The sequence below is a fragment of the Manacus candei genome, unplaced genomic scaffold (genome assembly GCF_025592945.1).
Source record: "Manacus candei isolate 608988 ecotype Guabito, Panama unplaced genomic scaffold, ASM2559294v1 h1tg000046l, whole genome shotgun sequence".
In the NCBI taxonomy this organism is placed as follows: Eukaryota; Metazoa; Chordata; class Aves; order Passeriformes; family Pipridae; genus Manacus; species Manacus candei.
This window is the reverse complement of record NW_026138094.1, coordinates 14,072,273-14,092,537: the sequence shown is the minus strand read 5'-3', so window position 1 is coordinate 14,092,537 and position 20,265 is coordinate 14,072,273. Positions and strand designations below refer to the sequence as shown.

At 52.6% G+C, this 20,265-nt stretch overlaps 3 protein-coding genes across 7 annotated transcripts; 2 read left to right on the top strand and 1 right to left on the bottom strand.

The window, feature by feature from the left end:
- The first annotated feature begins 3,882 nt into the window (after positions 1–3,882).
- Positions 3,883–10,495, top strand: SLC51B (solute carrier family 51 subunit beta). Its single transcript, XM_051797177.1, has 6 exons — positions 3,883–4,060; positions 6,871–6,972; positions 7,225–7,599; positions 7,897–8,040; positions 8,492–8,582; positions 9,347–10,495. The coding sequence occupies exons 2-6, from the start codon at positions 6,933–6,935 to the stop codon at positions 9,564–9,566; spliced, it is 870 nt and encodes a 289-aa protein (XP_051653137.1). The 5' UTR covers positions 3,883–4,060; positions 6,871–6,932; the 3' UTR covers positions 9,567–10,495.
- RASL12 (RAS like family 12) lies at positions 7,563–19,750 on the bottom strand. Of its 5 annotated transcripts, none has more exons than XM_051797182.1 (6): positions 14,712–16,087; positions 13,700–13,816; positions 13,533–13,589; positions 12,361–12,434; positions 12,088–12,278; positions 7,563–9,340 (listed from the first exon to the last, which is right to left on the bottom strand). In XM_051797182.1, exons 2-6 carry the CDS (start codon positions 13,806–13,808, stop codon positions 9,052–9,054), a joined length of 720 nt encoding a protein of 239 aa, XP_051653142.1. In that variant the 5' UTR covers positions 13,809–13,816; positions 14,712–16,087; the 3' UTR covers positions 7,563–9,051. The 5 variants fall into 5 exon arrangements, with proteins under 5 accessions (XP_051653142.1, XP_051653140.1, XP_051653138.1 ...); XM_051797180.1 differs by lacking the exons at positions 7,563–9,340; positions 14,712–16,087 and adding exons at positions 9,930–11,353; positions 19,699–19,750; XM_051797178.1 differs by lacking the exon at positions 7,563–9,340 and adding an exon at positions 9,930–11,353.
- Positions 16,154–18,163, top strand: KBTBD13 (kelch repeat and BTB domain containing 13). Its single transcript, XM_051797166.1, has one exon. The coding sequence runs from the start codon at positions 16,219–16,221 to the stop codon at positions 17,734–17,736; it is 1,518 nt and encodes a 505-aa protein (XP_051653126.1). The 5' UTR covers positions 16,154–16,218; the 3' UTR covers positions 17,737–18,163.
- Positions 19,751–20,265: the final 515 nt, after the last annotated feature.

Below are 20,265 nucleotides of genomic sequence, written 5' to 3'. Positions count from 1 at the left end.
TTCTTTCCCCGCATGGGAAGATGGTTTATTTGTGTAGCTATTAATGTAAATCACATACAGAGATTCCCTTGTGCATCTAAATCACAGTTTATCCTACAGTCTTTGCCACTAGGAATTTCTGCAGCAGGGAGTGTGAGAATCTGGAAACATTTCCTATATGCCAGTGAAAACATGTAAATTACTTGGAAAAGGAATAGTAGAATTTTATGTTGGATACACGAGAGAAGGATCAAAAAGGAAAGTGAAATTTTGTGCCACACTAAGCAATGCTGTGCATATTCATTCCCTTTTTCATGTCTGTATGCCCATCATTATGGTTTTCTTCTCTCAAACATTGAAGACGCCACCATTTTCAGTGGTAGAAACACAGGGAAACTAATGAGAAAGGGCTGTTACATGTTAGGAAAAAAATGAGCCAGGCTATCCTAACGGAGGTTCTTCCGTTCCTGCACACTGAGAAAAGGAGAATATGCTACCAAATACAGAGGTAATTTCCTAATCAATATGTAAAAATCAATTGCTCAAAAGAATTTATAATTTTCTATTACTTTGGAAATCCCATAAAAATCCTCAGCTCGGTTGTGTACAGTCTTCAATTCCACAATCCAGCTGCTTCATCTCAGTGCATAAATGAAAGGATATAGTTAAAAAATGTAAACAAGAGGGTAGCAAGGATGAAGGAATGGCTTCTGCTTGAGAAGAGAGTAAAGCTCCCAGCATGGTTCATCTTGGAAAGAAGATGGGGAAGAAGGGCAGGTGAGCAGTGTGACTTATCATAAACAGGGGACAATTAGTTGTTGCACAGTGACCAAGTGATTACAGACACTTATGGGTATCGGGCCCTTAAAGAGAGGAAGCAGTGTTCTGCACAGCGTGTAATTTCAGCCCTTATATCAGATGCTGAAAAATTTGATCACATAATACCTCAGATGCTGGAAAATACTCATGGCTTCCAGGGGTGTGCTGCACAGTCGCTGGCTGGAAGGCTGGAAGGAGACATCTTGTGTGGTGACAGCGAATACCAGTTCTCTGAGGTCTTGGGCAAAGCCCTGGATTTATTACCAGCACTTCAGAAAGGCCAGGGATGTACCTGTGTGTCTGGATGGCCCAAATGCCACCCGAAAGCTGGGAGTCTGAACCCAGAATCCAGGTGCTGCTCGGTGTTCATTTCCAGGTATCAGATCCAGGCACTGAATGTGTCCTCAGCACCATGTGTGAAGCTTCACCTGCTGCTCCTCCGGGACTTAAACCCTGGAGATGAATTCTCACTTCTGGCAGTAGTTAAGGCTCCTGGAAATATTGTAACTCCATACTGAACTTTTGCCAGACTTACACATGAAGTAATTAATGTTACATTTGTAGTGAGTTTATGAGGTGGACTTAAATTCCCCCAAGTACACTTTCTCCCAAGTGATTCATCCTCGGCTCTGATACTACTGCACAGTTCAAACAGATTATGCCTGTTATTCAGTATTATGCCTTGGACACAGTGTACGTGTATTTTAACTGAAGATTTATCTTGATATAAATTTTTTTCAAAATGAAAGCAATTATCTGATTGTTTCACACACAAAAAAAAAATCTAGCTTTTCTGCTGCATTTGAACTCTGCTTTTGTACATGGAATGGAAAAAAAAAAACCACAACCCTGCATGTTTAGTTGTTCTGTAACCAGGCATTTCAGGTCAAAGACACTGAAGGGATCAAAAAAGATAAGCAAAATTAAAACACCAAGGTCAGACAAGCTCTTCCCAAGAGTAGTGAAGACAGATCCGAGGAGGAAGCAGAACACAAATCAACATCTTATCTGCACTTTGCTTCCTGGCCAAGACAATGAAAGTGTCTCCAAGAAGTAAAAAGATATTGCCCATTAACCTGTGCCAGTGTTGTCAGGGGAGACAAAAAATCAAACACTCACAGCCTTGCTGAAGAGGTTTCTCCTGAAGCCATTCACGGTTCTCTGGAAAAGGAGAGGATTACTGGGCACAAGAGCCAACTCTAACCAGTGGGAAACTGTTTTTGTTTCCATGTACATCACGCTGAGTCCAGCTCAGCCACTTACCTGCATCCTGACACTATTTTTGGGGGGTTATCATGGGTGGAACAGGATTTGCTGTGCTGGTGCACCGAGGCTTGTCCCTGAGCCACACCACTCCACCCCAGGGATGCAAGTGGAGGCCACCCATGGCTTCACTACTGCCTGGGGGACACTGGTCTTGCAAGGGCTGCAGGAGGGATGTGGGGTCTCCCATATGGGAGGAGCTGTTGGACACCTTTCCTACAAACAGCCCAAGGCAGGACTGGAACCAGGTGGTCACTGTGGAGCTGCAGAGGTGCCTGTGATGTCCCAGGAGCCACAGGTACTCTGTGTCCTCTGATCAGGCTTCTCCACCTGGTTTTGGTTAGGAAAATGTGGATTATACCATCATGCCCAGCTTCCACACAGCACTTGGGGAAATGATTTTTTTGTAATTAAAACATAGATACATAAATCAAGCCATGTAGAAAATTGGGATGAAAAGGAACCTTCTGGGGCTTTGAGGTCACCATCCACCCGTTACAGTCACCTCTTCACCATGGGCAGCATCTCTATCCTTCTACTCTGAGATTACTCTGGGACCAGGTGTCTTCTCTGCACCTTTCCCAAAGCCAGAGGATTTGGTTGTGCAGCTTGTGAGACCTCTTTTGCTGGCCTGTTCCTCTACCCCTTCCCTGGCACTGCAAAGATCACAAGGGCACTGGAAAAGCCTTCCCTACTCTGATGGCACTTTCTAAATGATCCTGTTTGAAATGAAGAGGAAAGACAGCACAATTTGCAGTGTGGTGGGATGTCCCAGCTGGAACTGCCTCCCCCAGCAAGAGCAGCTCTTGTTTCCTGGAGGATGCATTTCTGAGCTCCCATCTGATTGCTGCTAGGCTGAGGCTGAGCAGTGAAACATCTGTTTGGGACTATACATGTCTGCTGGATGAGATTTCACAGGGGCAGCCAGGGAAGCTCTGATGCAGATGTGAGATAGGATTCAAAGGATTAATTGCACCGGAGCAAAACTTCAATGCCAAAGATCACAGAATCATAAAATGGTTTGGGTTGGAAGGGACCTTAAAGATAATCTAATTCCAAACCCTTGCCAGGGGCAGGGACACCTTCCCCTAGACGAGGTTGCTCCAAGCCCCATCTGACCTGGCCTTGAACACTTTATTTCAAGGAAAGCACTGAGAACAGGACAAATATAAGGACACTGTGCCCATCTCCAGTTAAGCTGGAGCTAACCAGTGCTAGCTGTGTGCCCCAAGCACATCACTGAGAGGCATCTCGCGTGGTTCGCAGTGTGCAGCTCCATCCATGAACCAGGTAGTTCAGGGAGGAGCAATCCTCCTTTCCCAGCGTGGCTGCCACAAAAAGCAGCACATCAGCCTGCAGAGCCTCTTAGCAGACTATTGACTTAGCCAGGTGTTGCCAGTACTTGTGAAACAGGGATGGCAGAATCTCTGGTAGGTGCATCGTGCTTTGCCTGCAAAGTTGATTGCTCTGGTAAGATACTCTGAGAGCCTTAGAATAACCATTCACTAAAAAAAAAAAAAAAAAAAAAAAGGGTAATATCTGCTTTATCAGGACATGCTTCCTGTATGCAATGAGGACAGAGGCAGGCAGAGTGAACATTATCTTTAACTCCAGGGTAACTTATTACTGAGTGTCATTCTGCTCAGTGTGCTCTTTTAATACTGATTGTGCCAATAGCTTCAGCAAATAGGCTGGAAGTTCCTACAGTTCATTCTTTGGGAAAAGGTCATTCACCTCACACTGTAAATGCTCCCACTAAAGAGGTGTGTTTTCTTCAGGGGTTGGAGTGTACCTCACCTGTTGGACTGGCCTTCACACATGACTCAGGAGCAGAATGAATCACAGCTCGTAGCACATCCAGAGCAGGAGGACAGGGAACCTTGCCACTGCATTGCCACAGGGACATTACCACTGATGGGAGCTCGGAGGAGACGTCTTGGGATGACAGGGCTGAAAGAAGAAATGTAGCTTCCTCCCTGCTGGGAACTGCCTGTTTCTGGTGAGTTAGTGGAGATTAACGGGCATTCCTGCTGCACCAGCTGCTGGGTTAATTTATAGCTATCTGTAAAGAAAGGTTTATTTATTTATTTATTCCAGCTAGAAAGCTCAAATCCTTGGAAATTTTAAGTGAAGGCTGTTTAAGGAGAGACTGGATAGCAAGTGAGAAGCAGGCTGGGATAACTCCTGCATATAAAAGCCTGGGAAGCAGTCAAAGGAAAATTTATAATATAACTCAGATTTGCTCTTTAACTTTTGGCTTCACAATGGTTAACAAAGAGGACAAACTGCCTTCTTGCTTTAATATTTTAAATATTAGACATTTTTTCTTGTGTTCTGTAATGGAACTCAGTGCTTAATGTACTTCTATAAACCAACCCATCCATTTGCATCTCCGTGATGTGCCATTGTATATCCTCCATGAATCCCAAAGACAGAGCATCCCACTTTTATACTGCATTTGGAATAACTGACGCATTTTAATGCCATCAGTTAAGATAAGATAATCACCAGAGAGAGTCTGGATGAGAAGAGGAGACTGTTTTTGGAAAGACTGATGATATGTTCTAAATACATCGTCCCATATTGTGTAGTGAGTATTGAGCAGGGAGTCCAGAGGGACATTATCATCTTAACAGAAGCTGTGCTTGATGGTCTTTCCAGAAGATTATTCCCCATCTTTACTTATATCAATATAGCATAAAATGCACCAGCTCTCTCTCATTTGAGCTTCCCATGTTGTACCTGAGCTGGGAAGCAACCTCAGAAGGGTCTTAGATGTCTCCAGAGGGATAGAAGACCGAAGTCTGCAGCTTGGAGTTGCAAAGACCTGGATCCAAGGGCTCATCCCCATCCATCAGCAGCCAGAGTCACTGCTGAGATGTGCAGGCTGGGCAGCGATGGAGAAGAACATCCCCCACGCTCTCCCAGCATGTCTGGTGGAGCAGTGCTCCCCCACACTGGGGTGTGGGCAGCAGGATGGAGCAGCTGTGTGGGGGAGGCTGGAGGAGATGGCTTTAAAAATCTCTCTTTCAGACTGGAAGATCCAAACTCATCAGAATTGTGAGACTCTCTGTTTCCTTGCTGGGGAAACTGGTGTTGCAGGCAGAGTTCTGGATTGTGCTCAAGCTCTCCTCTGGGGTAGATGCACTGGCCTGAGAACACTGTTTTGGAGCTTTGATGAATGAAACTAGTTTGGTTAGTGTGATGTACAGGTAAAAGATCGGTAAAATAACAGGAGTTTCCTTTAAGGTATTTTACCTAAATTTCCTGTTAACGCACAATAAATATCCGTTCTGCTGCTGTGTTGTACCTGAGAAGTTCTGGCCTCCCACCTCTGGGGAGACTTGGCAGTTGGTCACTACTTTATGAAGTAGTGAAGTACTTCCAGCAGCTTTCCAGCATCCCTGCTGTGCACGGACACCGGGAGGTGGCCCACAAGTTATGAAACACCTTAGGAGAAAATCAGCAACATGCTTGTCAAATATTTCTGTTTGGGCAAATGATTAGTCAGAAGCCTTGCACAGCAAGATTTAACACATTCAAGTGCCACTTCTCATTAGGGTGTAGCTGAGTTGTAACTTATTTTCATTGGCACCAAGACTTTATTTCCTCCTTTGTGAGGGGTGATCCATGTGAACAAGCTAAAGGTTACCTGGATGGGAAGGTAATTGGCACACTTCACTGCAGGGAGCAGGTTTACCCACATTTTCCGAAATACAAAGTGGACCACGTATGTACTTGAGAGTCCCCTCCTCAAAGAATTGCTAGCAGGTGGTTTTCTGGCAGCAGGGAGCAAGCCTGCATGCCTGGCTGGCTATAAAATGTGAACTTTGAATTGTGAAGACATTGAGAATGGGGGCTAAATAGTAGCAATCATTAGGTCTATAACCGAGGGGACAAATGCTTCCCCGAGGAGTCAGCAGCAGCATTGTTGACACGCCTGGCGCAGTGGAATGTGGCCATGAGCAGTTTCCAGGGAACAGTTTCAGACAGCTCCAGGCCACACGACAAAGGCAGGTGAAAGTTGAGAGTATCAGACTGCCATAAAAGTATTCATATAATAATTAATGGCCTGTGGGGCCAGAGTGCCTGAGGGACGCACGTGTGTTGTGGTGTCATTGACCTGCCAGTGGGTGATGGTTCAGGTGAGGCCAGTGAGCCGTGGGCTGGGGAGAGCCACCTAAACATCTCACCAGCTCACAGTGGACAGCCAGGAACCCCTGCTCAGGGCAGGTCCCTCCAAAGGAGGCTTAAGAAATAATTTGGACCAGCAGCCATAAAAGCTGGATTGATGCCATTGGCAAATGAGGGACTAAAGGTCAAGGAGGAGCTTTCTGCTTCCCTGAGGGATGGGAGACACCCTAACCTCAATGGCAAGCTGGCCTTGCCTTGTCTTGAAGCTCAGCCCTCCACTTCCTCGTCTCCACACCCTTATTCTACCATCCATGGATTGGCAGCAGGTAGGCACTGTCCAAAGTATGTGCTCTCTATGGATCATGTCAGGGGAGCAAGGAGGGAAGCTTAGAGAGTTTGTGGAGGGGCTGGCTCACAGCAGCTGAGCTCACAGCTCGTGGGATCACTTCGGCAAGGGGCCCAACCCCAGGCAGCAGATCCTGTGCCACACCCACTCCCTGTCACCTCAGTGGCTCCCAGATTTCTGCACCCTGTCCTGGCAGCTCAGACTCATGTTCATAGAAGAAAACATGCCACAGCTGCAGGGGTGCATGAGGTCCCCTCTCTGGATACAGAGCTGGAGCAGAGAGGGGAATCAGGTTATCCCTCAGCTCAGTTTCTTTGTCTCTTTCCCAGGCATCTGCACCACTGAAGAGACACTGGTGAAGGTGTGATCCATTCCAGCTGCATATACAAATATGAAGATCTTCTGGTTAATACCATTTTTCCTGCTGCAAGGTAGAGTCCTGGCTTAGAGGATAATGGTGTGGGTGAAGTAGGTCACATGTGCAAAGACCTTAACTTTCTGGAAATATTGTTTCTTCTCTCTCTGGGCCCATTTTCCTTGGTTTACACCAGCAGCAGCCTGGCTCAGCCATGGGAAAAGTTGCCCCCAGTTCCCGAACTGGGTGTCATTCCCATTTGCACTCTGTGTGTGTGTGTGTCCTGTGCTTTGGGGTTGGCCGCACTCATATGTTGTTTTCTTTGCAGACACTGAAGCTTTTCTGATAAAAAATGCTAAATTCAACCTGTGTTTACAAGCCAGTCCAACAAATAGGAATTTATTACTGGAGAACTGTAATCCAGAGTCAGATTTCCAGAACTGGTCTTGGCAAGGCGACTCTTTGGTGAATCATGGCACGCAGAGCTGCCTCTCTGTGTCAGGGGCTGACAGAGTGCAGACAGGTCTCTGTGCCAGCACGGGCTACACAAGCTGGGACTGCTCCAACTCTCTGCTCTCACCTCTGGGCACCAGCCAGAGCTACCTGGTGGCAAACAGGAAAGGAGTCACTCTCGGTGACGTGAGAGGCCTCAAGGCCCAGTGGCAGGATGCTGCGGACAGGAGCGTGTGCGAGGAGAAAACCGGTGAGTGCTGCTCACCCAGGGACCAGTGGTAGAGACACCTGCACTGTTGGGGAATGTGAACAGGCCCTCTCAGCATCCTGGGGTCTTTCCAACCCTGGTGCTCCACCATAATGGGGTCTGCGCCAAAAATGCTCTCCAGTTCTCAGTGCGTGATGAGGTCAGGCTGTGCCCTCAGGGCTGCATTCTGCCTGATTGGAGAGACGGGCTGGGCAACCCTGGGAGCGAAGGGGAAGGTCATCTCCTGTCTGAAGGGCTGCAGTGAGTGACTGTTGCATCTTTCTGCTCTCTCCTCCCCAGCCAAGGCGGGGCACAACAGGTACTTCCCAGCTGCCCTGACCAGCCCACAGGTGCATGAGCACACAGCAGGCAATGCCGCCCTTCTGCTGGGCATGGACCAGGAACAGCTGGAGGAGCTGCTCTGGTTCTTCCGCAGAGAAGACCGTAAGTGCCATTGGTGTTCCTGTGCTGAGACACAGCCCTTGGCTGTTAACTGTCCTGCCTAACACAGATGCCTGAGGGAATTACCGGAGGAGGGGATTTACCCCGGACATACAAAGCCTCAGTCTCACCTCTGGTGAGAAGAAGCAGGCCATGGGTGAAGACAGGCAGGAAGCTTTGCCGAGATAATGTCTCCTCCCAGAGAGGGATTCAGCCTCTCTCCAGGCAGAGCCTGCCAAGAGAGCAAAAGTCTGGGATGACCAGTGATTTTGGCAGGGTGGAGGGGGCAGATTGATATGAGGAGGTCAGTGCCATGAGGATCAACGTCAAAGGCACAACAATCAAGGGTGAAGTCAAGGATGGATCATCCTGGGTGTCCTCAGGAAATTCCTGGCTGTGCTTTGTGGGTCACTTTTTGCTGTGCCTGCTAATGCTGCCTCTCTGCTTTCCCCAGCCTCAACATGGAATTACTCTGTCCTTGCTCTGTCCCTCGCAACCTTCATTTTGGGTCTTGCTCTCCTGACCGTTAACATTGTGCGAAACAGGTGAGATGGGAAAATCTGGGGACCTTTTGGTGTGTGATGGTGTGCTGAACCCCCCCAGGCAGACAGACACAGGGGTTTGGAAGGACAGGACAAGCCCTGATTGATAGGGAGAAAAGCAAAGACAAACTCCCTTTGAACGGTATTTTCTTATAAAATTGTGCCTGATCCCTGCTCTCCCGATGTGTCACTTGGAACAAGCCACTTCTCTTCTCCTGACCCTGGATCCTCAGCAGTGAAGGGTCTGCACAGCTCTGCCCAGCCTAACAGGGCTGCTGGGAGGGAAGTGACCATAACTGTGTGGTGTGAGATGCCCTCCCGTAAGTGCAGAGGCTCTGGAGCAGGACTCCCAGCCTTTCCCCGTCAGCATTCCATGCTGTTCCCCTGTTGCTGCACAACAACCCTGCAGCTGAGGAGCAACTCAGTGTTTGTTACAGCATGAAAACTTACCTCTGGGTCAGAGCTGTCACCTTCAGAGGAGAGAAGAGCTAATGCTCTGAGCCTGCCAAGCTCTCCCTCTAGTGCTGGCTGGGTGCTGCTCCTGGCATCGGGAGCACTGTGCTCTCCAAGTGGGAATCCCACAGCTGTGTGTGCTCCAGCACTTCAGAGCACTTACCTGGCACGGTGCAGCTGGTGGGGTTTGCCCTGGTGTGTTCCAGGGACACAGTGCAAATTGAAGGCTGTGACCATCACCAGGGTCCTTGCCCCCAGAAGTGGGCTGGGCTTGCTGCTTCACTCCACATGGCCCTGTTGTGCCTTCCCTGCAGGAAAAGGAAGATCTTCATGAGCAGAAACGCAGAGCAAACCCCGCTGCAGGCTGAGCTGGATGCCACGAAAGCCCTGATACCTGTGCAGGAATACAGTCCAGCTCAGCCACAAAAACAGGAGCCAGTGCCCCAGAACCAGAGACCAGGGGAAGTGGTGGTCCAGTGGAAGGACGGGACCCTCACGTCCCTGTACATGAATTTGCCTGAGGAAGCCATATAGCAGCAGCTGAAGTCAGACCATGTAGGCCCTGAGGAAGGTATTGGAATATCTCATTTTGCAGAGATGGAAGTTTAAAAATGCAGTTTAGCCTGGGGAAAGAAAAGACAAAAAGAAGAAAGCAGCAGAGTTGCACCCAGAGGAGAGGCCCTGGCCTCAAGGCAACCCCTGCCTCTCCAGCTCAGCTCTTGCCTGGCTGATGTTCCCCTGCAGGTTTTGGCTGCCTCCAGCCTTCCCTCTGGCACCAGCTTCACCCCTTCCCTCAGGTGCTGCAAACAGCTGGGAGCTAAGCCAGGGCAGGAGGTAGGAGGTGGGAGGCTTGTCCTGCAGTCAGCCACTTCCCATCAAGAAAACAGCCACACTGTATTCTTTTCAGAAATCATCTTTATTAAAATACTTTCCAAAGTGGTGGATCAAAATCCCATATTGAATCTCTCTCTATCAGTAAGGTCATATATATATATATATATATATGGATATATGTACAAATATACACATGGATATTTTACTCTGCAGAGTAACTGAAACTCCAGGGAGAAGCAAAACATTTAACCTGATAGAGCACCTGAAACCAAACACCCAGCCTTTGGCCCTGGCTCGGGCACAGGCAGACCCTGGTGTGCTCCAGGATTACTTTCATGCCCTTCACTGGGCACACGTAGAAGCCATGAAATAATTTAGGACATTTTTGGAGATACATCAGTCTTTTAAACAAAGGCTTTTCAGACCATGTCCTTGTCAGTGAAGCGTCTCCTTGCAAAGCCTTTGGAAAGGGACACTACAGTGTAAAAAGTTGATTAAAAAAGCAGCAGTTTTGGTGTGACATAGGTCGCTGTGTGGGAATCAGTTTCGGGCCACCTGAGGCCTTCAGTCAGCTGAAACAGTATCTGCACCTTTTTTATTTGGATTTAAAATAAAATAAAAATTCCTCCTACTTATTGCTCAGTCAGGGACCCGTGGGATGAACGAGAAGGGTTCCTCCATGCTGGATTAATGATTAATTGTCCCCTCCTGGGCTCCTGTCGCTGTGTGCCAGGTGCCCAAGCTGGCTGGGGGCCCTGGGGACGCCCTTGCCCTCCCAGTGGTGCCCATGGCTCCGGCTCCTCCAGGAGCTGTTGGATCTTCATGGAAAACCGAGCTGGCCCCGGTGCCAGTGGCAGGACAGGGTACAAACACCACAGCAGTGCTGGGCAGGGGCAGGCAGAGCAATGCAACATGTTGGACTCTTGGCACCCTCCTGCTTGCCAAGTTGCCACCGCTGGCTCTGCACTGGCACAGAGACCAGGGCCACCCCCTGCCAGCAGCTGCTGAGATGCCCGTGAGTCCATCACAGAAGGTCTCAGCCCTTGCAGAGCCAGGAGGATGGGTGAGGGTCTCTCACCTCCCTCTCCACAGCCCACAGGGACGTGTCCTAAAATATCTTGAAGCCTTTCAACAAGGTGAGCGTGGGAGCCTTCCTCTTGCTCTGAGCCCGCGAGGACTTGACGGTGACCAGCTTGGCCTGGGCCACCGAGGGGATCTCCTTGTAGTTGACGGTGGAGAGGGTGTTGAAGGTGGCCAAGCCGTGGTGGGTGGGCAGGGCCAGGGCCGCGGCCACCGGCGGGCAGGGCCGGTCCTCGGTGATGAGGAGCGGCCGGGCGGGCGGGTTCCACTCCGCCTGGCGCCGCACCGCCCGCACGGCCTCGTGGAAGACGTGCTGCACCCCCGTGAAGTCCTGGCACGCCGACACCTCGTGGAAGAGGCACCCGAACCTGCTGGCCAGGGACATCCCTTCGGCTGAGGGCACCTGCCTGGCGAGAGCGGAGGGGAATGGCTGCAGGATCCCTTGGGGCACTGCAGCCTCCTGAAAAGGGTGCAGGCAGTGGACCCTGCATCCCATGCCTGCTTCCCGGTGGGCACAAGGGTAGCACTCACTTGTGACCCTCTGAGACAAGCAGGGTATGTGAGTCCAAAAGAGTTCAGCCTTTCCTGAAATCCCATAGTAATGAGCTGTGTGGGTCCCTGGGGAATCACACAGATTCCTGTGCTGGGGATGTGTGCCAGGGACATGGGGGTGGGTGTGATGGCAGTGCACTGGGAAGTGGGGAGGAGACCCCTCTATGGGGAGACACCTCTGTGCTGGGAACACAGGGGGTTCAGCAACGCATCTGACTCAGGGACCTGAGGGACCACAGAGAGGCACAAAAGGCCAGAAAAACACATCGGGCACATCCAGTCCAGGACTAGAAGGCTGCAGAGAAAGGAAGGGCATGTCCAGAGGGGCTCCTCTGGCTCAAGCCCTGCCAGGGGTGCTGACGCTGCCTCACCACGCAGCTGAAAAACATCCCACTGAAAAATACCAACAGGCTCAAAATAAACACATCATTCCCTGGGCAGGAGAGCAGGAACCTCGGAGATGTGGGAGGACGTGGCAAATACTAACAGGGGTGGAAATACCCTTAAAAAAAATCAGATTTGGGTTTTGCATCCCAGCCGGAGGATGGGAGGATCTGTGAGCTCTGTCCCATCGGGAGCAGCCCCATACCTGTACTGGTCCATGTCCAGCTTGTTTCCCAGCAGGAGCACGGGGCAGTGGCGCTGGCAGCCCCGCGCGTGCAGGGCGAGCACCTCGAGGTAGCGCTGGCAGCCCTCAAAACTCCTCCTGTCCTCGATGCTGTAGACGACCAGGAAGGCGCTGGCCCAGCACAGGTATCGCTCGCAGTTCTCGGGACCATCCTGGGGGTGAGAGTTGCGGCTGAGCTGTGGTCCAGCCATGATCCAGCCATAATCCAGATGGATCACGCGAGCAGTGCCTCACCTGGTCAGCCGTGTCCATCACCTTCAGCAGCACAGGCTGCTGGTCCACCAGCTCCTCCGAGGTGTAGGTGTCCTCTGCAAGGAGAAGGGTGGTTGTGAGGATGAGCTGGGATGCCCCATCTTCTCCAAAGCCAAGCAAAGCCCTGGATGCTTGGGATGCTGTGGAACAATCTCAGCCCTGATGAGGAGCATCCTCCACTAATGCCTCGCACTTTGCTCCTTCCTGAGACAATGTGATTTTGGGAGACTGGTGGTGATGCTGCTGGGCAAGCCCAGCTAGGAGTGCTCATTTCCCCCTGTGTGCTACAAGCGTGGGCTCCAGCAGGAGAAGGAGAGAGAAGAAGGAGCCCAGCACAACAGGCGCCCAGCACTCAGCCCTTATCTAAAAGCCTCAGCCTGAAGAGATAAAGCAAGATGGGGGCTTGACATGGGGCTGTTTCCCAATAAATCAGGCGAGAGGAACGGCCCTTTCTTTTGGAAGCAGGACAGGCAGGGAGAGCCGTTCAGCCATTCCCCCGGGAGAAAGATGCTTTCTCTGGGCCAGCTCCTAATGGATGTGTTTCGGAAAGGTTTTGACGTGGGAAGATGAAAACACATTCCCAAAAATATTCGAGTAGGAAAGGATTTATCCTTCTTTCCTAAGAGTCACTGAATTATTAGGGGCCAGAGTTGGTTCCTGGACAAGGTCCATATCTCTCTAATGTCCCCGATAAATCATTTATGGTTCTTCCCTGTGACCTGGAGTCAGGCCCAGAAAAATAGTTATTAATTACTCAAATGAGTGGAAAAAAAATGCCCAGAACTGCTTGCTGCAAAACTCAGCCCCCAGGGTCGCTCCCTCTGCACCCTCCTCATTCCCCCAGCCCTTCCCTTGCCTGACACCCCTGGGGTGAGCAGGAGGCACCAGAAGCTCCCCAAGGAGCCCCAAGAATTCAGCTTTTGGTTTCTTCAGGGCAATGAGAGGAGCCAATGTTCCCCTGTGGGACTTGCCCACAGAGAGAGAGGGCGCTGCTTTCACCTCTGTTTTTACAAGTGGGTTTGGATCAAATCCAGCCCTTCTTGTTGTTTTTCATATAATTTTGAGTAGGTTGGGGTTTTTCCCCCCTAAATGCCATATTTGTGGGAAACACGGGAGATGGGAAGGGTACTCCATGGGGCGACAAAGAGTCTTACCCAAGTTGGGATCATATTCGCTGATGAACCTCTTGGTTAGAAACTTGACAGTCAGGGCTGCAAGGAGGTGAAAGAGGCAGGTGAGGAAGGTGTCCCCCCGTGGCACTGCCGCCCCCGCAGCCCCCCCTGTGCCCGGCCATCCCCGTGGTGGTGGGTGCCTGTCTCACCTGACTTGCCGGCCCCTCGGCACCCCAGGATGGCCACATTGCACTCGGGGAGGGGGGTCTGGGGCGGCCGCTCGGCGCTGACTCGGGGTTTGCCGAACATCGAGGACATCCTCGGTCCTGCGGGAGAGAGCGAGGGGGGACATGGGGCACCCGCTGCCGTGCCAGGTGGGTACCTTCTCACTGCCTGGCTCGTGGGGCGCCCCAGCCTGGGCAAAAGGGGGCTCAGCAGCACGAGGGAAGAAAATCCCCCCTTCTCCATCCGCCTCCTGGAGCCGGGGTGGCCGGCATCCCCATCCTACGCTGGTGTCCAGCACCCCACCGAAATACAGGGACCACTCCCCAGCCCTCTGCCCACCCTTCACACCCCAGAGAGAGAAGAGAAACGCAGCCTCCCACCTCAAAAGCCAGGGCCGGAGGGGACGCGGGGCTGGCCGGGGGCGATGGCGGGGCCGGGGGAGCAGCGGCCCCTGCACGGCCGGGGCTGCGATGAATGAGGCGGGAGGAGGCGAGCGCGGCTCCCCCGCTCGGGCTCCGGCCAAACTCCTTGTAAGGAAAGCGGCCCCGCCGCGGGGCTGGACACGCTGCCCCGGCCACCCCGAGGACGGTCCCCCCGGCAGGGCACTCCGACCCCCCGAGCTGCCGGGGCTTCGGGCAGGGACCCCCGGGCCACCACACCGTGTCCCGGCACCTCGATGTGTCCCGGCATCTTCCTGAGCCCCTAACACTTCGCTGTGTCCCCAGCTCCTCGATATGTCCCCAGCAAACCCAAGCCTGGTCCCGCTGCCCTGGCCGAGGCCAGTGCACTCATCACACCTCCGGCAGGCAGAAGCAGCACCCCGGAGCTATGCTGCCTGTCCAGCCACCCTGCTCACCACCTGCCCGGCTCCTTCGGATGCAGTTAAGCACAGACACCTTCTGCTGCCAGCAGAGGCTTTGCAGGGGGAAAAAAATACCCTTTTCCCACCCAAAAGACTCGATCCCAAGGGGAAAAGAGAGCCCAGGAAATACTCACCAGTGCCCGCACCAATCCATCAGCCAGCACCCAGTGTCTCTGAGCCTGAGTAGGTGGCAGAGGCTGAAGTCAGCGTTGTCATGGCGATCAGAACCATTTGGGATGGGGCTCAGTGCCCGGGACCGCAGGATACAGCCCCTGGGCCGGCCCTGAGGGGCTTCTGGGGGGGGCATATCCGAGGCTGGGGGGCGAGGGCTGCTCCGTGTCCACCCAGGGCTGCTGCGCCATTGGGAATATTGCCCATTAATGCAGGCAGGATATTTTTAAACCCTCCCAAAATAGTCTGGGAGTGTAGAAGTCCCTGCAAGATCCAGGGATGGGGAGGATGGGGATTATGGGGATCACTCCCCTGCAGGAAGCAGAGCCCCTCTGGGGACCCCCAGCTCCCAGACCGCCTTTGGACACAGGTCAAAGAGACTTAAAAGCAATCAGAGCTAAATGTGGTATTTTAAGCTGGGTATCCATGAGGATCAATGACAGCAGCACAAGTGCAAAGCTCTTCCCTTCTCCTCTAAACTGAGATTTTTGGGGAACCTGCTGGTGCCATGACCCTGGGGCAGTGACTTTGCCATCCTGTGCTGCCCTGAGAGTTCCTGGGGGCTTGGATGAGGGGCTAAGGAGGGAGGAAAAAATAGACCTTCAACAGTGTTGGGCTTCTCAGGTTCAATTATTCACCAAAACTAAAGACCAGGTGCAGCTGGTAATGGGGAGACCTGGGGAGCAGCCCCTCAGGTGAGCCCTGTTGTTGGCCCTCTCCTTGGCACCCCATGGCAGAGGTGAAATGGGATTTCTAGCCATGAAAAGCTGTGAATAGCACACAAATCAGCAATGTGCCACAAATGACACTTTTCTTCACTGCCAACCTCTATGTCAGTCACAGGGGTTTATCTCTGCCCACAGCCAAGCATCACAGGGAGTAGGTGAGCCCTGAGGCCAGAGGGGAGTTTTTTGCTGAAAAAGGGTCACTGCACTTCATTTTCCTCACCATGAGATCCCCACATGAAGCACAGCCTGGCTTATGGCTCCTTGTGCCTGGGCTGGATGTTGCCTGGGTTGCTGATGCCTCCTGCCTGGGGAGGGTCACAAAGGAAGGTCTCTCCCTGCCTGTGGCAGGCAAGGCCCTTTCCCACAGCCAGGCTGGATGACAGCAAGGTTTGCTGATGTTGTTTACCTCCCTGTGGCCGTAAACTCCACTTTTTAAGGGAAAATAAAATAGGATACTGTGATAATGTGCTCTTCCCAGCTGTGCAGATATGTTGCCCTCCCTAGGATGGGGAACCATCTCTTTAGGGCATTGCAACGAGGATGCCCGAAAGTGAGGAGAGCAAAACCCAGTTTCCCAGGAGTGGCTGGGCACACTCCATGGGATAATCTGGGCACTTCTGCAGTGCCCAGCCCTGGCCGGTGATGCTGGAGCCCTGCCTGAGTTTGGGTGGGCAGCTGAGCCCGGCGGATGCCTTTGAAGGGCCCCGGTCACGAGCTCAGCTATCTTTAGACCAAGGTATTTATGTTACAAGGCCATCGGGCAGCGCAGCAAAGGCATCAAAGGGTGGAGGAGGCAGGAGGGGGCTGTGCTGGGGCACGGCACAGAGGGGCATTGGCTGCTCCCCCACCCTCAAGAGCCACTGACCCCTGGGTGAGGATGACCCCGGAGGAGGAAGGCTCCCGGGCAGGGCCCCCAGAGCGGGTGCGTATCCGGGTGGAGGAGCAGTCGTTCTGTGTGGAGAAGACCCTGCTGGTGGAGAGCAGTGAGTACTTCCGTGCCCTCTTCCGCTCGGGCATGAGGGAGAGCACGCAGGAGGAGATCGGGCTGGGGGAGCTGAGTGCGGCCGGGTTCCTCGCCATGCTGCGGGTGCTGGAGGGCGAGAGGCCCATCCTTGGCAGCGAGGAGACCCTCCAGGCAGTGGAGTGTGCTGCCTTCCTGCAGGTAAAACCCTTGGCCAAGTACCTGATCCACTCCATCAACTCCGACAACTGCATCCTGCTGTACCAAGCTGCTGCCATATTCGGCCTCCTGGATCTCTTCCACTGCGCCGCTCTCTATATCAGGGACAGCTATGCCGAGCTGGAGGAGTACCTGGACTGCCTCTCTGATGACCTGTTGGCCTATGTGGAAGCCCTCCTGCCCAGCACCTTTGTGGCAGTGGGAGCCCACACACCCACCTTCGAGTTCTTGGAGGACCTGTCCAGGACCATCTGCTACCTGGACGAGGAGACCAACACGTGGAGGACCCTCTCCTGCCTTCCACTGAGCGCCAGCACATTCCTAGCCGGCATGGCAACCATGGATAATAAGATCTACATCGTGGGTGGCGTCTACGGGGCCAACAAGCAGGTGGTGGAGAGCAGCTTCTGCTATGACGCTGACGCCAACGCCTGGAGCGAGTTCCCCAGCCCTCACCAGCTGCGCTACGACGTCAGGCTGGTGGGCCACGAGGGCTTCCTCTATGCCATTGGGGGGGAGTACGAGAAGATCTCACTCAAGTCCGTGGAGAGGTACGATGTGGCCTCCAGCACTTGGACGTTCGTCTCCGACCTGCCGCAGCCCAGCACGGCGGCGCCCTGTGCCCAAGCCCTCGGGCAGATCTTTGTTTGCCTGTGGCAGCCACTGGACACCACCGTCATCTACGAGTACGAGACCCAGCAGGACGAGTGGCTTCCCGTCACCGAGCTCAAGCGGCACCAGAGCTACGGGCACTGCATGGTGGCCCACCGTGACAACCTCTATGTCATGCGCAACGGCCCCTACGACGACTTCTTGCGCTGTGTCATCGACTGCTTCAACCTGACGTCGCGGCAGTGGACGGCCCTGCCTGGGCAGTTCCTGAACAGCAAGGGAGCCCTGTTCACTGCTGTTGTCAGGGGGGACACCATCTACACTGTCAACAAGATGCTGACACTCCTCTATTCCGTGGAAGAGGAGACCTGGAAGCAGAAGAAGGAGCGAGCAGGTTTCCCGCGCAGTGGCTCCCTGCAGACCTTCCTCCTGCGGCTGCCGAGACGTGACCATGACATCGCGACGTAGGTGGTCCCCCATCCCATGTCAGGATGCACATGGCTCTGCACTTGCTGCTCCCCTGGGCTCCTCTCCTCCTCCATGGAGTTGTGCTCAGGTCCAGGGATGCCTCATGTTGGATCCTGGAGGTGACACTAGACCCTGCCAGAGGGGAAGGGACTGCAGGCAGTTGCTGCTGTGCCTGCCTGCCCTGCACGAGTGCAAAGTCCTGCCAGACGTGGGCTCATGAGCCAACTGTGTGCGTGGCTTCGTGGCTTCTGCAGAGAACAGGTACCAGAGAGGTGCAAACAGGGGGTTTATTTATTCTGACTACACTCTGAGGGTGTGCAGGACTCCACCTCCTCTCTTCCCTGATGGGGAATCATTCATTATATCTCAGAATTAAAAGGAAACCTATAGAAAAGCTTCTCATTACAGAATTTTCATTACTCTTGGGTTTGGTTCCCCCCCCCCCCCTTCTGAAGGATAATACCTCCTAACAGAGATCCATGTCAGGACTCACTCCTGCCCCTGAATGCTTTTTCAGCTGCAGCTCCATTTCAGAGCCGTATGTGGGAGTGTGGTTCCCACACAGCCCTGTGCTCCCCTGGGATATCTCCATGGCCACAGCAGGGTCCTGGGAGGAGGAGGGGAGATGGGCGGTAAAGAAAAGCAGCTCCTGGGCATTGGTGCTTAATGCACTGAGGGTTTTCTGGGACCTGGGAACCATCCATCATCCTCCCAAGCCTCAGCAAGACTCAAAGGGGTGGCAAGTGCTGGCTCTCGTCAGAGGCTTGTTTGAACCAAGTCAGGGTCTTTTGAGGACATGGCAAAACTTGGAAGTACAGAGGGTACAAAAAGGGAGGGAGCACCACCATTGCATGGTGATGCCAGGCTTGCAGAGCTCCAAAGCCAGAGGAGCTGTTCCCATGAGATCCCACTGCCTGGAGTGGAAGGTTGCTGACCCTCAGCACCAGCTCTGGGGGTGGCTGGAGAGCACAGAGCCTGTGACTGCAGTGCTGGGGGACCAGGGCAGCAGCAAACCCAGACTGTGGTCAGCTGGTCTTCCATCCATGGGTCAGGCTTTGGGCTGCTGTGCTGTCCCGGCTGGGATGGAGCTGAAGGGAATACCAGCCAGGATGCCTCAAATACCTCTGTGCTGACCCTCGCCAAGTTCTCAGCATTTTCAAAACAGTTCCCTCATTTGAGAATAAACCCACTCAATGCAACCACAAACCAAAACAAACCAGAAAACCCCAATTTGCAACCATGGCCAGATGGATGTGCCTTGTCCTCATTTGTTCCCTGCCACTGGGCCAGGCTACCACTCTGCTGTCACCTGTGATGGGACCACAGCCCTTGGAGGTGCAGGTCTGGCAGTGGCACAGGGGAGGCAGAGGTCACCGAGGGACCTCCCCCACCTCTGCACCATGGGCAGCATAAGAGGAATTGTGTTGGTGTCCCTGGGAGGACGTTACAGGAACCCATCATGTCAAATCCTCGCTCCCCTCCCAGATAAAGCCAATTAACATTTCAGGTTGTCTTCTCCTAACTGAGAGCAGCATATGGAAACATGCTGCTTTAAAATCATTTCAGATTGAACAAACAGCTTAAACCTCCATTAAAATAAAGTTAAAATAATTCTGTTAGTAAAATATTTATGTTGGGCTCCTGTGGCCAACCCTGGACTGCTGAACTTGGCAGGCTCTCCCCTTCCCTCCAACTCCAACACCAAGTGATACAACCTCCTCCCCACCTCCACACGCTGTTTTTTCGACAGTTCAGAGGTTTACAAAGATATCTGTAGACAAAATGCAGAAGATTTTAAGTGCAGCACTTAGGGGAAAGTGCAGGTCTTGGCAGGCTGTTGAGTATGGCATGGATAACCCAAGAGAGGAGTCATTTGTTGCATCTATCAATCCGGACCGTGATACAGAGAGTAACACAAGATAATTTTAGGTGCAAAGGGAGCACAAAAGATACAGCTCTTACCTCGGCAAGAAATGATGAGCCAGGGTCAAGGAGGCTCCTCTAAGGAGGGTGAGAGGCTGCTCAGCCTTTGTGGGCACGACGCTGCCACCAGAATTCAGCCCTCAACGTTTCACGCTGCTGGCACCAGCTCAGCACCTTTATCTCCCCCTCTCCATCCTCAGGGGTTCGTTCCGCCAAAGATCACAGTTCCAGGCGACACGATCGTCCTAATCACAGTTTAACCTTTTTCAAGTTTCTTTTTTAAGGTGACATCATCTTGGCAAGAGAGGACGTAAGGAAAAGCTGTCTGTAGAACGGACTTGCCTTATAAGGGCCACATCAAAAATAAAAGCTTGTATAACCAAGGGAAAGCTGGAGCAAAAACAGGGCTGGGAGATTCAGGAGGAGCCTGTGAGCTCCTCGGGGATATCTCCCTTGGTCACACAAGGTACCACATTTTCTGTTTCAATGCCATTAAAGAAGGGCAGGAAAAAAGCTTCCTTGGAAATGAATGGGTCAAGTCCCCCAAAACTTGGATGCCAAGTTTCCTTGTCCATCCAGGCAAGAATGAAGGCAGCTGTGGAGAGA